At 49.2% G+C, this 14,564-nt stretch overlaps 1 protein-coding gene across 1 annotated transcript; it reads right to left on the bottom strand.

The window, feature by feature from the left end:
• Positions 1-249: 249 nt before the first annotated feature.
• Positions 250-1,514, bottom strand: LOC120660356 (putative germin-like protein 3-2). The gene is made up of 2 exons (XM_039938860.1): positions 1,274-1,514; positions 250-1,073 (listed from the first exon to the last, which is right to left on the bottom strand). The coding sequence occupies exons 1-2, from the start codon at positions 1,401-1,403 to the stop codon at positions 532-534; spliced, it is 672 nt and encodes a 223-aa protein (XP_039794794.1). The 5' UTR covers positions 1,404-1,514; the 3' UTR covers positions 250-531.
• Positions 1,515-14,564: the final 13,050 nt, after the last annotated feature.

The raw sequence follows: 14,564 nt of genomic DNA, 5'->3' as shown, positions 1-14,564 counted from the left end.
TGATTCTCGAATTAGATGAAATCGCCGCATAACATGTTTGCATATCCTGGAGCGCGGCAGCCTACGCGGACCTCGTCTCCATTCATGGGACCCTGCGCTGCAACCGCGCACCTGCCCGGTGCTACGATCGTGTCTGCTGGCTCCGCCATGGCGCCCATGAGAGGTGGAACGAACAGAGCTTTCCCCGCAAAATGTTTGTTTTTCCATCTCTCCGTCCGCCAGACCTAACAATGGATGATGAGTATGATATGAGCTGTGCCAAAAGAAGCATCTATAATAGAGACAATGCCGGCGGTGACATATACATACCATCTTAATTACACAAATGGTTTACGCCAAAGTTGAAAAGCAGCAACAGTGAAGTGTTGAGGCCATGCATGACCACACGAAACAACCCAACGTAGCATACAACGTGATGATGTACTGCCGGCTAGCGTATCAAACGAACTAAAACCCGTAATGGTATCGAATGACATGGATCACCAATTTCATTCAATTCATGGCAGCATATGTACGCCCCGCGTGCGGTGCCTACTTGGGCGGGAACTTGGACTTGATGGCCTCCACGAGGCCGCCGTCGATCTGGAACGCCCTGGCCAGCACGTCGGTGGGCACTGCAGGCGAGGCGCCGAAGAGGGTCTGGACGACGGCCTGCGTGCCCGGCAGCTGGCTGTTGAATGCCGACATGACCGCGGCGGGGGTGCCGCCGTTGTTCCTCTGGTAGTGGACGAGGCCGCGCGGGAAGACGAAGACCTCGCCCCTGCAGACGGTGCGGGCGTAGAGCCTGTTGGCGGTGGTGACGAACCCCACGTCGAGGGAGCCCTGGAGCACGAAGATGACCTCGGTGGCGCGCGGGTGCGTGTGCGGCGGGTTGACGCCCCACGGCGCGAAGTCGATCCGCGCCACGGACACGCCCTGGGTGTTGAGCCCCGGGAGCCTCTCCACGTTCGCCACCGTCACCGCCGACCCCGCCGCGTTGCCCGTGTCGCCGGGGATCGCGAGCAGGCCGGAGAAGAAGTCGTCGGCCGTCACGTTCTCCAGCCTCTTGCACGGGAACCCGTTCAGCCTCAGAGCTGCGTGCGGCCGGGCAGGTACACGTACGTTTAAGCATTTACATTCTTCAATTCATGCATGGCTGGTATGTATGTACACAGCAGTTGTCGTCGTTGGACAAATACGTGTACAGTATGTAGGTGTTGGTGAATTGAACAGGCCGGGTGATTCACCCATACATGTATACGACGTACGTAGCTAGCCAGAAATGGTCACTTACGGCCGTTGAGGGACTTGTAGTCGGCGACGCAGATGTCCTGGAGCATGTCGGGGTCGCCGGCGAGTGAGGGCGCGGCGAGCGCCAGGAGGACGGCGGCGAGGGGAAGGGCGGGGAGCTTGTTGTTGGCCATAACTCTAACGCTGGCCAATTCAAGTGGAATAGCTGTGGGTAGTTACAAGCAAAGCAAGCAAGTAGTGTAGCTGCTGCCTGCGGCTGTGTTGGTCTGATTCTGATCTGAGGGACGAAGGATGGCAGCAGCTGGTATTTATAGCCGAGGCGCGCGCCTAATAAGCTAGTACTTACTACTCCCTCGATCCAGACCGATTGGTAAGGTATATTAGCGTTTTTCAGTTTGGCCGAAATGTTGGGCGGACCAGCGCACCGAGCCACCGAGGCCTGCAGCTGCTAGCTGGCTGTCATCTATTACTAAAGAACCAACTACAAGAAGCAAGTTAAGCACTCAGCATGCATGCATGCATTCATATTCGGAAGCTGAGCCAATCACCGCACGCGCGAATGAGGCAGCCGCCAGCCGGTGCTGGGATTAATACTCCCTCCATTCTCTTTTAATAGCTACATTTTAAAAACTCAAATATTCATAAATGATAGCTATATTTGTTATTAACATGAGTTGTGATAATAAATAGCACTAGTAATGAGAAATTCTCAATTAAAATATTGGAGGACCAACAAAAAAGTATGTGTTGCATTTATTATATGATACGTAAAATTATTTTCCTTAGTCATTATATTAAGGTGAAATATAGCTATCAAAATCATGGTTAACCTAACCGGTGGGAACCGGTCCGGTTTGACCGGTTACCGGTCAAACCGGTCCGGTCCGGTTCCGGTTCCGGCCGGTACCCAACCGGCCAAAATTCAAATTTTAAATTTGAATTCAAAAAATGAAAAATTCCCAAAAAATTCCTAAAAATACTTCAAGGTGTGATGAATCTAATGGTGTCAAATTTTCTCAAAAATTCATTCATTTAGTATAGTTTGTGGGAATTTAAAGTTAAATCAAAAAAGAAAAAGAAAAAAAATGGGCCGGCCCATGAAGGCCCACCGATCAAACCAGTCAAACCGGCCGGTAAACCGGTCAAACCGGCCGGTAAACCGGTAAAACCGGCCGGTAAACCGGTTGCACGGGAGCTTTTGAATTTCAAACCGGTCAAACCGACCGGTAACCGGTCAAACCGGTCCGGTAAACCGGAACCGGAGCCCGGCGGTTACCGGAAACCGGTTGGGAAATAAAACCCTGATCAAAACAGAATGAAGGGAGTATATATAGCACACACTCTCACCCCCTCGTCTTGGTATGCGGTCCTCCACTTGTGGCGCTTAAGACCAGTCCCAACCCATAGTGTCTATAGATAGTGTCTATACCGCCACATAAGTAAGGCACTATGTTTAGAAACTATATCCCTCAATGTATAGTTTCTTCATATGGGTCAATAATAAATACTTAATTATTCTCTCTCCTATCAACCAATCATATTTGTTGTTTACTTATCATGAGGAGGACACTACACTCTCCCAATGCAAAATTTGCTAGTGTCTAGTGCATAGGTTCTTGTGTAGAAACTGGGTCTTGCATGAGACCCAATTTCTTCATCTCTTCACTCTCTATCTCATTTAATACAGTGCCACATATAAGCTAAACATCCTAGGTGGCAGTGTAATCAATGTTATAAAAACCATCCTAGGTGGAGGGTTGGGGATGGCCTAAACCCAGTCTCAATAAGAGTGTCATAGAAGTATCATGAACATTAAATTTGTTGACATGGTATAGTTATTATAAAGAGAGAGAAACTCCTCCGGCTTGATTACCTAGTTCACCGTTTTATTAACTGTGCCGATGACACTTCCACTGACATTGGCTTAAGAAAAGAATCTGGAGGGAGTACCAGCTAGCCACCGTGTGAAGTGGCGGGAACGTGATCTAAAATTGAGGGTGGCCAAACTATAAGGATGAGCAAGGAGCCAACGTATCGTTCGCAAACATAGCACCAAGTCGTCAACGCCACAGTGCTTGCTCATTTTAGCTAGCTTGCCGGAAGTGCTACGCAGGAAGTTGGATTGACCTTAGGTGGGTGGGTGTGCGGGTGGGTTGACTTCGCGTTCCCAAATTATAAGTAATTGCATTGACGCAGACATGGCGCGTGCTAAACTGCGAACACTCTGTTCTGCTGGCAGCATCAACGTATTTTTCTCTCACACTAATCCAGCACCAGCCAACCAACAATACTTTTCTCTCACAACAAATCAACACCAACCACCAGCCACAACCAGCAGAACAGAATAGAAAATTGCGTACTACCTCCGTCCCCAAATATAAGCATTTTTTGACTTCTGCTGATCATGTTTGACCATTCATTTTATTCAAAAAATTTATGAAAATATTATTTATTTTGTTATGGCATGTTTATCATTGTATATATTTGAAGTATATCTTAATTATTTTTATTTTTTCTCAAATTTTTTGAATAAGACGAATGATCAAACGTAATCAGCAGAAGTCAACAAATACTTATATTTTGGGACGGAGGTAGTACTTGTTTATTGTCGGTTCAGAGCTCTCCGCCATCTATCATAGTTGTTCCTTTCGCTACACGCTATATATATTAACTATATGCTAGCTACGCGTTATATATCACATCATGCATGCATATATAGCATCACACACGTACGTACCAAACGTTAACATTGATTATCGTATATTGGTTGTATATGGTTAGAAGTTAGATTGTACTGTACAAACACTGTAGCATAACCGCACATCTACGGTACCATTGTCGCTGCTTGCGTCTAATAGCCATCTAGCTAGCCCTAACCGTACCCTAGCCAGCCACCATATTGCCGGCACCTATTAATCCCTGAGGTGCACTGGTCCTCCGATCCATCCACCGCATGATGCTTATTAATTCGAGTGGTTATACCTAACTAGATAAGGAGAGGAGGGGGTCGCAGACAGTGTGGCTACCCGTCTTGGGCGACACGACGACGGCAGTTGTTGCTCATGCATTCTAACAGTGAGTAACGACCTCTCTTTTATGCAGATGCTTGGCGACCATATTCGGCGTCGCGATGCACATCGGCGACTCGGCAACGCACAGAGTCGGCGGACGGATGCCGGAGTTGGCGCTGCCATAGCGTGCAAGAACATCGGGCGAAAGCTTGCAACGATGACGCCTATGGGCGTCATAGCCCTTCCTGAAGGCGTCGCGGAGGTGTTCTTGCATTGCATACAATGGCAGCCGTTCTTCACGCATTCTAACAGTGGGCAACAACCTCTCTTTCACCGGGGGCAGGTGCTTTTCCAATGACGACTTATTTGGCGTCGCGATGCACCTCGGCGACCCGGCAATGCACAGAGTCGGCAGCAGATCGAGGTGGCGGGGCAACGGGATGAGGGCGCCATGGTTGCTACGTGGCGTATGGCCAGATGCAGCAGCGATTACTCTGACCAGCTATTTTTGGTCTACTGCTGCATGTCGCCATGATCTACAGCCAAGGAGTTTCTTTCAAGTTTATTTTGGTGCACGTTGTTCAAGGTGTGGTGGCTGATTTAGAAGACCACCATGAAGCGACATCGACATCTTTAGCACTGTCTTGAGAAGTAAACTCATTTTTTTCGATGTAGCAGATCTTTAGTACATATATCTTCATGTACTAAAGTTTTTATTATTCTTAGTTATTGTAATAAATTTGGCTGTGTGTGGTCACGCAGAGGCTTTAGGCTGTGTGCGTTACTGCAGAGGCCGGAATATATTCCCTTTATCTAAAAAAAATTACCTAACTAGATGCGCGCACTGGTACTGTTTATATGTGGACAAAACATAATTGTGCTTTTACCACTTTGCTACTTCTGTTTGTAATTAAAGAACAATTATATATGACCAGTAATTTTGTTTGTATATTTTAATACTACGAGTAGGAGCATCGTCCACACATGTCCTTAGTTTAGAGCTCTCAATTATCGTTCCAATTAAAATCAATATATAATATACTCACATATGTCCTTTACACATTATTATATTAGTATATAACCTTTTACGCATCAAGCCACGCTTCAACTACATATATTTACTGGGATTATTTTTGAGGGATTTATTTTTTCAAAACACGATATCTACATCTGCACTCATCTCTACGAACGCGCACACATCGACACCTGATCTTTAATGGCACCTCCAAGAGATGACCATGATACAGTTGACAAAATTACCATAGGTGCTTCGCTACTATTTGAAGCCAAGTGAATAAATTCTACCGCAAGAAATCAAACCATATGAGGTATTTAGTTCGCCATAGGCGCCGCCGTCAAGGCGGTGCGGATCTACTCGATCGTCCGAGACCGGCGAGTGGGTTCTCAGGAACATCGAGTGGAGCTACCGCGCATCGCTTACGCCGGCGAGAACGCCTACTTCAACTGCAGCGAGCGGAGAGCTACCGCCTCGTTTACGCCAGCAAGCACGCCTACCACAACGGCTTCCTGCACCTCACCACCACCGACACCGAGAAAGTGGTCGCGTCGGTGCACTACTACAAAAGCAGTCCTTCGGTCCAAACTAAAAATACCCGCTGCCATTTCAACCGGTACTCATCAGTACCGGTTGAAATGGCAACGGGTACTTTTAGCTTGGACCAATGGCTCGAGGTGGTTGCAGTGAACATTTGATACCGGGTTATAGAACAACCCGGTACCAATGGCTAAGAATCAACACCGGTTATTGCCATAGCCCGGGACCAATGAAGGAAAGATGTTTTAGTACCGGTTGAAACAAGCACCCGGTACCAAAATGTAAGAATCATCACCGGTTGAAACAAACACTAGGTACCATAGCCGGCCTCTCCCTCGGATATTTTAAGTCCGCTACCACCGGCTCCTCTCTCTCGTCTCTCTTACCCTCTCATTTCTCTACCTCTCATCTCTCTTCTCTTGTCTCTGGAGCACGCCGCCGTGGGCAGCTCGGCTGCTGTTCGTGTATTTATCGCGGAGCCGGCGATGGGGGCGACGAAGGCGCCGGGGCGCCGTCGGCGGCGGGGATGGGGAGCCCCAGCCCGCCGTCAGCCCTCGCGGCCGCTGGCGGTGGGAGCAGCGGAGCCGGCGCGTCTAGATCCGGGGGGAAGATCCGCTCACCGGCAAGATCCGCTCTGCGCCGGCAAGATCCGCTCCGCGCCGGTCGCGCTCACGGACGCCACCCCGACGCAGCTGTGAGTTTCGCTCCCTTGGCCCTTCTCCGTGTCCCGCGATTCATGGCGTCCGCCCTAATGTCTGATGACTGGTTTCGCCTGCAGGATGACGGAGGAGGCGACGAACGGGGATGCGTCGCCGCCCAACTTCAAGACGATGGGGCTCATTGCCCGCCAGGCGTCCTCCTCCTGGAGCACCTCCTGACGCACGGGCCCTGGAGCGTCGCGGCAGAGTTCTAGAAGGACAGGGACGCCATCGCCCGGATGGCCACCTTCCAGCACATCGACGAGAAGGGGTACCCGTCTTCTCAAATCTCACTCACGTTCATAGCAGCTGTTGCTATGATGCTGACGCGATCCGTGAACTAACTCGCCGCAGCTTCAACTGGGGCCTGACGGGGAAGAGCAAGTCGGAGTGCGTGCTCAAGCTGCTGGAGCGGGGCCCGTTCCTAGAGGAGAGCGGGCACGCAAGATCGCGCGCGAGATCAAGGGCTTCCCCTACCAGTTGGAGGTCCTCGAGAGGACCTATAGAGGTTTGTCGGCTGCTCAGGAATCTGAGTGTTTTGGATTTGTTTTTGCGAGCTATCGATCGGAATTGTGTGCGTGTTTTTCATGGGGATTCGATTTGCATTGTGTTGTGTTGGTGCAGAGGACTCGTACCCAAACGAGACGAAGCGGGCGGAGCTATCGGTGCAGTTGGGGCTCACTTACCGTCGCCGTGGGGCGCTCTGGCCGCTGCCGCCGTAGGCCGCCGCCGGACGGGAGCTGGCCATGGGTGATTTTTTTCTCTTTTTTTCTTATTTTTCAGAAATAGGAATGGCCGTAGCGATCATGTACCTCTATCTTGTAAACGATTCTTTGGATGATCTGTGGATCTAAAAGTATTTTGTATCGATCGATTTAATATCTTGTGAACGATTCTTTGAAAGATACTGCTAGTGGATGATGTGAGGGGAACGGGAGAGGATGCTAGAGGGGAACGGGAGAGGATGCTAGAAATGGCCGTAGCGATCCTAGTACCGGTTGGAAAGACCAACCGGTACAGGGACTGCCAGCTTGGATCAGCGTGGCAGCCTCTTTGGTACCGGTTGGTCTTTCCAACCGGTATCAATGGATGTCTAAGGCACCGGGTGAAAAACCCGGTGTCTTAGACCGAGACCAATAGTCTCGGTTTGGAGGTACCGGTTGCAAAACCGGTGCCTAAGCACCTCTTCAACCGGTTCTGAAGATTCGTTTTCTAGTAGTGGTGGACACCAAGGGCCATACGTGGAGGGCCACCCGCGTGTGCCCAGAGGCCCCGGCAACACTCGGCGCCCCCGGCGTCATCGGCCAGTCGCAGCGCCGCCTGCTCTACGTGGACGCCGGCTCGGGCTACGATTGCGACCTGTAGGTCTACGCTCTCGAGGACAGCGGCGGCGGCGGCGCCAAGAGGTGGATGTTGAAGCACAGTGCCAGGTCGCTGGATCCGTCCGGGCAGAGCGTGGTTGCGATCCATCCGGATTGCAGTGTGATTTTCCTCTTTGATAGCCAACGGCGGAGCCTGATTGCCTACGATCATGGGACTACACGTGTTGTCCACAGTTTGTGCAGATGGAGAGCATCATTGATTGATGTACAAATAAGGTAGATAGGTATTAAAGAACATTGTAGTACTGTCGTTGAGATTGGGCTGCTTATATGTCGGCCCAGGGCTTGTAAGCAAGGTACCGTAAGTCTTATCCTTTGGGCACAAAGGCTAGAGACGCAGATTTCTTGGCTAAGTCTATTTTTGCTAGACAATCAGAACTTTGCAAATTGCATGTTAACGTGCCAAAAAAAATTTGCTCAGTTGACTTTGCATTAAGCGTGGTGGCACCACCATCTGCTTCTGTTCGGCGGAGCTTCCAAACCGGCATGTCGACTTGCAGCTTGATGCTCCGGTAATGAGCTTTCATACCTCTTACAAGTAGCATTACAAATATATGTCGATCTAGAAGTGTACTTCTAGATTAAGGTATCAGTCAAAAAATTAGAGAAAAAAAAGTATAAGCTCTACCGAAGACAGTACTATAGTTAATTCAGAAGTAACGGAAATTTTAAGAACCAATTGCATAACTGCCCTTGTTTTGAGCTATAACGGCATGTTTGTTCTTATTTTTTTAACTTTGTATATTTGCGTCTGGTTTTCGAAATCGAAGGCACCGTTTACCCTTGTTTTGCAACACCGTGAGCTGAACTTAAATAATAGAAAAAAAATTCGCAAGAAAAGAAAAAAGAAGAAAAAACTATACTGCGCTCGCTCGGATTCATTTTCCAGGTCCTACATGTTCTAGGACTATAGATGATCCAACATGCCTATAGTTTTCATTATTGTTTTATGCTTTAGCCTCCTTTTATAAGCACTTACTTGCCCATGCGAGTCGATTTCAAGATGTCAACATTTACTATCTTTCTCTTCTTACTTTACTTATCCCGGACATTACTTTACCTAGTAACTTTGAAATAGGCATATCTTGTCTACCTTCCATATACCCTAGCATTTCTACTACTTGTTTTCTTGCATAAATCTTTCAAGGAAGTAAGTATCAGACCATATGTAGTTCTTTGCCTCGTTAAACACTAGAAAACGAATGAGATTTGAAGATATTTTATGAAAATCCAATTTAAATCCGGTTACACTTGTTGGTCACTTAAGGCCGACTTTCTTCTCTAAGAAATTTTAGAAATTCGGCACACTTTATTGGGGCCCTCTCCCAATCCGCCTTTCGGATGTGACCCACTTACCAAAACACACAACTCCTCCCCTCCCATTCTCCTATGTTTCATTCGGCACTGAGTCCGGTGGCCCGCGGCCGGCGCGGCGGCAGGCGGCCGGCGCGGCGGCAGGCGGCCGGCGCGTCCGCAGCAGCCGTGGCGACTCCACCGGCGGGCTCGTGAGCCAGTGGCCACGGCGTTTGCGCCGAGCCCTCGCACGCCTCATGTGCCAGCGGCCACGCCGGCGGCCATGCCGAACGCGGAGTTTCTGCTTGCCCACCTCTCAGGGATGAGTGTAACACTCCAGTGTTAAAAAAAATTAAAATTAATTAAATGAAGACTCAAGGCTGTTAGCTTAGCCGGACCGGTCCGACCGGTCTCATCGACCGGTCAGACCGGTGCTTCTTTTCCGGCAAGCACAGCACAAATCACGGCAAGCCCTGTGTCGATGCCGGCGAGTGAGCGCCACGCGCCGGCCATCCTCGGCATGCGCGCGAGCTGGGACAGGTCGCAGCCAATGGGAGAGCGCCGTCGGACCGTCGCCCATGCCGAGACCGAGCGTCACTCAGGTCGCTCCCGCGTGCCGGCCAGCGAGGACGATACATCCCCCTTTTCCAGCTCTTCTCGGCGTCCAGGACGTTCCCATCCTTTCCTTAGCTCGAGCTCTGGCTCTCTCTTTTCCCTGCTCACCTTCTTCTTCCTCCGTCCACCATGAACAGAGCTTGAGCAGCTCACGCTCGTTGGCCGAATCCGCGAGCTCCTCTCCATAGACCCCAAATCCACTTCGCTCGAAGCTCACCCACCTCCCTAGCTTCCTCCTCGACCCCTCCTTCACTAGCCCCATCGGCCAAGTTGATGGGAATTGAGGATTCCCCACCTGCCGGTCACCAGTGCGCCCAAAATTCACCTCGCCGCCGAACTCCATCGTCCGGCCATCATTCTCTTCACCCAACTGCTCAAATCGTCTCTAGGTGATGCACTGAAGCTCATGCTCTCCTCGTTATTTCATGTTCATCGAGTTTCCACGCGCGTTTCCGACCATGCCGCCATGGCCGCACGCCGCCGGCCATGCCCGGCCACTCCTGGTCGAGTACATCACCTATGGCTGTATGTCCCTCGTCACTTGGGTCATGCAGAGCCAGCTCTTGTCGTCGGTCGGCTTCGCCGCCGGCAGTGACCCAGGCTGGGCGTGGCTCTGGCAACCAGTATGACCGGGTTGCTATACCGGTCTGACCGGTAGCTTTATGCTACTTCGGTGACCGGTCTGACCGGTTGAGTATACCGGTCCGACCGGTGTTCCCTAGATTTCATCTGCAACCCCAGTTTAGGCGTGGAATCTTGTGTACTTTGCTAGTTTAGGTGTTTAAAATACTTTTGCATTCCTCATATCTTGTGCATCCATGTAGCCACCGCCGCGGAAGAAGTTGTGTATGAGGCGATCACGGAAACGCGGGAGCAATCGGAGCAAGCCCAGCAGGAGGTTCACGAGAGTCCGACCCAAGGCCCAGTTGATCCTAGTGCGGAACAGCAGCCCGAAGGCAAGCCCCGATGCATAACCCCTAATTTAAATTTATGCAATGTGTTTAATTAAGTATCTGTGCATTAGAGTTCATAGGAGTTGAATGAAACCTTAGGTGCATAACCTTTAGGTACCATGAGTCCCCTACTAGTAAATGTAGGACGATAGTCATGCCATGCTAAACAGGACTCGGTAGAAGCCAAGTAATTTCCAGTTACTCGCGAGATATAGGGTGTTGCTATGTTTCCATATATGAGTTACTGAAGTTATGAATGAAAGGAAATGGAATTTGAGACCGGACGGGGAAAGTGTAGCTCCGTCTGTGTTGGTTAAGGACCGTCCGTTGTCTGGCCCTGTTGATCGAGTTTGAACTGTACTAACTGCATGCCGGGAGTAGAAGGCAGTCGAAACCGGTAAGCCTAGTACTGCCATGCTTCGAAAGTACAGAACTTCATCACCACCCCTTAGGGTGAGTCGAGTAGTCGCGGAGAAATGGGGATGCATGTATTTACTTTCGGTGGTCTCTCGTTGAGCTCGGCTGACTATATGTAGGTGGAGCGGTTCTGTAGTTCGAGGCGGGGAGAGAAATGGTTGGTGCGTGTGGTCCGACGGGACATATGCGTGCCATGTTGGTAAGGTCCACCTTGCAAGATTAAATCGGATCGATTCGCCGTCAGTCGCTCTCGGATATGAGCACCTTGATCGCAGCACCGCATCGTAGTAATGAGATGGATTATTAATGATATATGTTGATGATGACTTTGAATTGCTAATTGATACTCTACCCTGCTTGCTCTAGATAGGAGAAACCTAGCTGATGGTTAAGCTATATAGAATTTTGAGCTAAAATATAGAAAATAAGGATCTACTCTTAGATGCTATTTCTGCAAAACAAACCACCAGCTAGAGAGCTTTGCATGTCTAGATAATGGGCTAAGTACACCCAGAATCGGGTAAGTCTTGTTGAGTATTAGTTGTTCAGGGCTTTGTTGAACAATTATTTCAGGACCTGCACACATGGATTTTTGCCCGTGTTGCGCTAAGTTCGTTCACCTGGGCGCGGAGAACTGGAACGTCGAAGACCTGGACGCGTAGCTCTGGAAGTACGGAATTGCACACTCGTGGGCTGAGCGTGTAATTCATCTTAGCAATCATGTTTATAGTCGTTAGCTTCAAGTTTGGCAACCTTTGGTTTAAGTAGTAACCGGACTTGTAAATTATTTATATCTTGTAGTAGTAGTTTCAAGTATTTGTCATACTGTACCATCCGTGCCCACCTTCGCGTGGGACTACCGGTATTGTTTCGATCGGGCCGTGGGTTTAAACAAGCTGTTAAGTTACGTTTAATTAAGCTAATGTGTCTGATGTGTTCAAATAATAGCCATTACATTTAATTAAGCCGATTTAACTTGGCGGTTCTGTCACAATGAGCGGCGGCCCGAGGCGCGTCCTGCCAGGCAAGAGGCCACGCGGGCTCCATGGCCGACACGTGGATGGTTAGGGTGAGCAGACGGAGTGTGCGGGGGAGCGGCGAGGCATGCGGCCATGCAGGCGGACGGCGAAGCATATTGAAGAGACCTGAGGAACAGATGGGACAGAGATTCATTGGCATGGAATTTGATTGGATGGGCATGCCAATGCATGGACCAGGAAATCGATTTGCTGAATTGACTCTCAATCTGAAAATGAGGGGTTCGAATTGGATGGACGCCGGCCAGCTGCAAGCTGTTCCCTCTCGTCTGAAGCCGGACGCCGTCGCAGCCCTAGGCCCCGCGCCACGGCTGTACTTGACCCCAGTTTGACCCGCTGCTCGGACCTTCGCCGGCCAGAGCTTGCTCGATTCGGTCGATGTCACGTTCTTGGTCCTTGGCTGAAGGTTGGAGATGACATGTGGGTCCCATTTGGCAGAAAGACCGATAGAGAGGAAGTAGATTGACTGACCAATAGAGAAATAAATGGACAGTAAGTCTGTAAAAAAAATTCGGATCGATCCCTAGGTCATTCATGTCGAGGGCATTTATATTTTTTCAGCTTATATTTAACACCGTTAACTCTCGTTCACGGAATAGGGGCAACTGGAACCTTCATATTCAAAAAATAGAGGCAAACATGTAAAGTTAAAAAAATAGGGGCAAATGTGCAGTTAGAGCTCAAAGCAAGGGCAATTATGCATTTGGTCCAAAATTTAAAGTTGAGTGCATAGTAAATCCAATGTAGGCAGGTCCAAATTTTAAAATTCAGTGCATAGTAAATCCAATGTAGGCACTCAAAATCTCCATGGACGTGTGTTCTGCCTCCGAGTGTTCAGCTACCAAAGCAAATGTGTCAAAGTGTTAACGCAAATCTGGTCAATACACGGACGCTAGAACGCATGGATCGCAACGATCAATCATCAGCAAACCTCCCTGCGCAGGCCGGTCAGACTGCCTGGCGTGACCAGTCAGACCGGTCCTTCAGAGAAGATCGTGAAAACCTAAAACCTCAAACTCGGGAGGGACCCCGACGGAGCTTGAAATCTAGGGTTGCCTTGAGGTCGGCAGGCCACTCAAGACGCCTTCAAACGCCGTAGAGACGCAGGAAGAACAGAATTAGGGTTTGAAAAGCTAGGGTTTGTGTTGACGCAAAAATCAACACACTGAAATCTGAAGGCACCGTTCGCCAAGCTTCAGAATATAAACCAGGCGTGCCAGTTAATTTGACCTATAAATTGACAAGGAGTCGGCAAACGTTAGATCTGAGAGCATATCGGCTGGGATTCCGAATATCTCTCGCACAGTGTATCGGCAGCCTTTGCCGATACAGAAAACGACAAGAATTAATTAAATCGATCAGCACAGGCATAAGATGATGCAAAAGAATATCGGCAGATCTTGCCGATACAGAAAACGACAAATTGCAAGGAATTGTAAAGGGTTGTTGTATTGGATGTGTATCAGTTTTTCAGACCTCGCAAGGTCTCTATTTATAGCCTAAGCTAGACAACTCCTGGCCGATCACAGCAAATACAAGACTTGATGAAAAAAAGATTTCCTAATTTAAAGATAAAATAAACTGAACTAGGACTCCACCGGAATCTGAACAAATTTGGCTATTCCACTGGTCAACAGAATCCCTGTCAGCAACAATATCACCTGTCGCCCTGTCAGCAACAATATCACCTGTCGATCCCTGTATCAGATACGCCATCTCCTTCCAAATTGGCAGCCTCCTCCGCCCATCGGTAACGGCACATCGGCTTACTTCCATACGCATCGATGCCTTCCAAACCGGAATATCCTCTTAGCCCATCGGCAGCGGCAAAATCGGCTGATTCCCTCGTCACGCGCGCCGGCTCCTTCCAGATTAGCAATCTTCTTCTGCTTCATCATCTATCTTGACACGTGTTAAAAAATGGTGTCAACATATGCCCTCCAATTTCGGAGTAAAATATAATTTTACTTCCAAAATTCTTCACGCGGTCCAATCAATCCCTTTCTCTGCTTCGCGTAGACTCGATTCTTTATAGTCATTCTCTCGTATCCCGTGCAGATGGCATGTCAAAAACCCTTCTTTGCCCTTTAGCTCTTACCTCCCTGTTCACACAATCAAAATAAGATGATTCATTTTTCATCTTTGCATCCTGATGCACCTTTAATTGATCCTTGGGTAAAAGACGTTCCGGATCCCATAGCCGATTCATCTTCTCAACTTGGCCTATAAATTATAGTTATTGGTACAACAAACCCTTTAAACTCCCATCGGTTGCAGCACCTTCTGCTTCCTTCTCCTCTTCCAGCCAAAAACCCTAGTTCTTCTCTGTCCTAGCAATGGCGGGCAACAAGCGCGCAGGCGAAGGTCCTTCCA

Source organism: Panicum virgatum, chromosome 2N (assembly GCF_016808335.1).
Source record: "Panicum virgatum strain AP13 chromosome 2N, P.virgatum_v5, whole genome shotgun sequence".
Taxonomy (NCBI): Eukaryota; Viridiplantae; Streptophyta; class Magnoliopsida; order Poales; family Poaceae; genus Panicum; species Panicum virgatum.
Note: the sequence above shows the minus strand (reverse complement) of the source record. Positions and strands in the feature narration are given on the sequence as shown.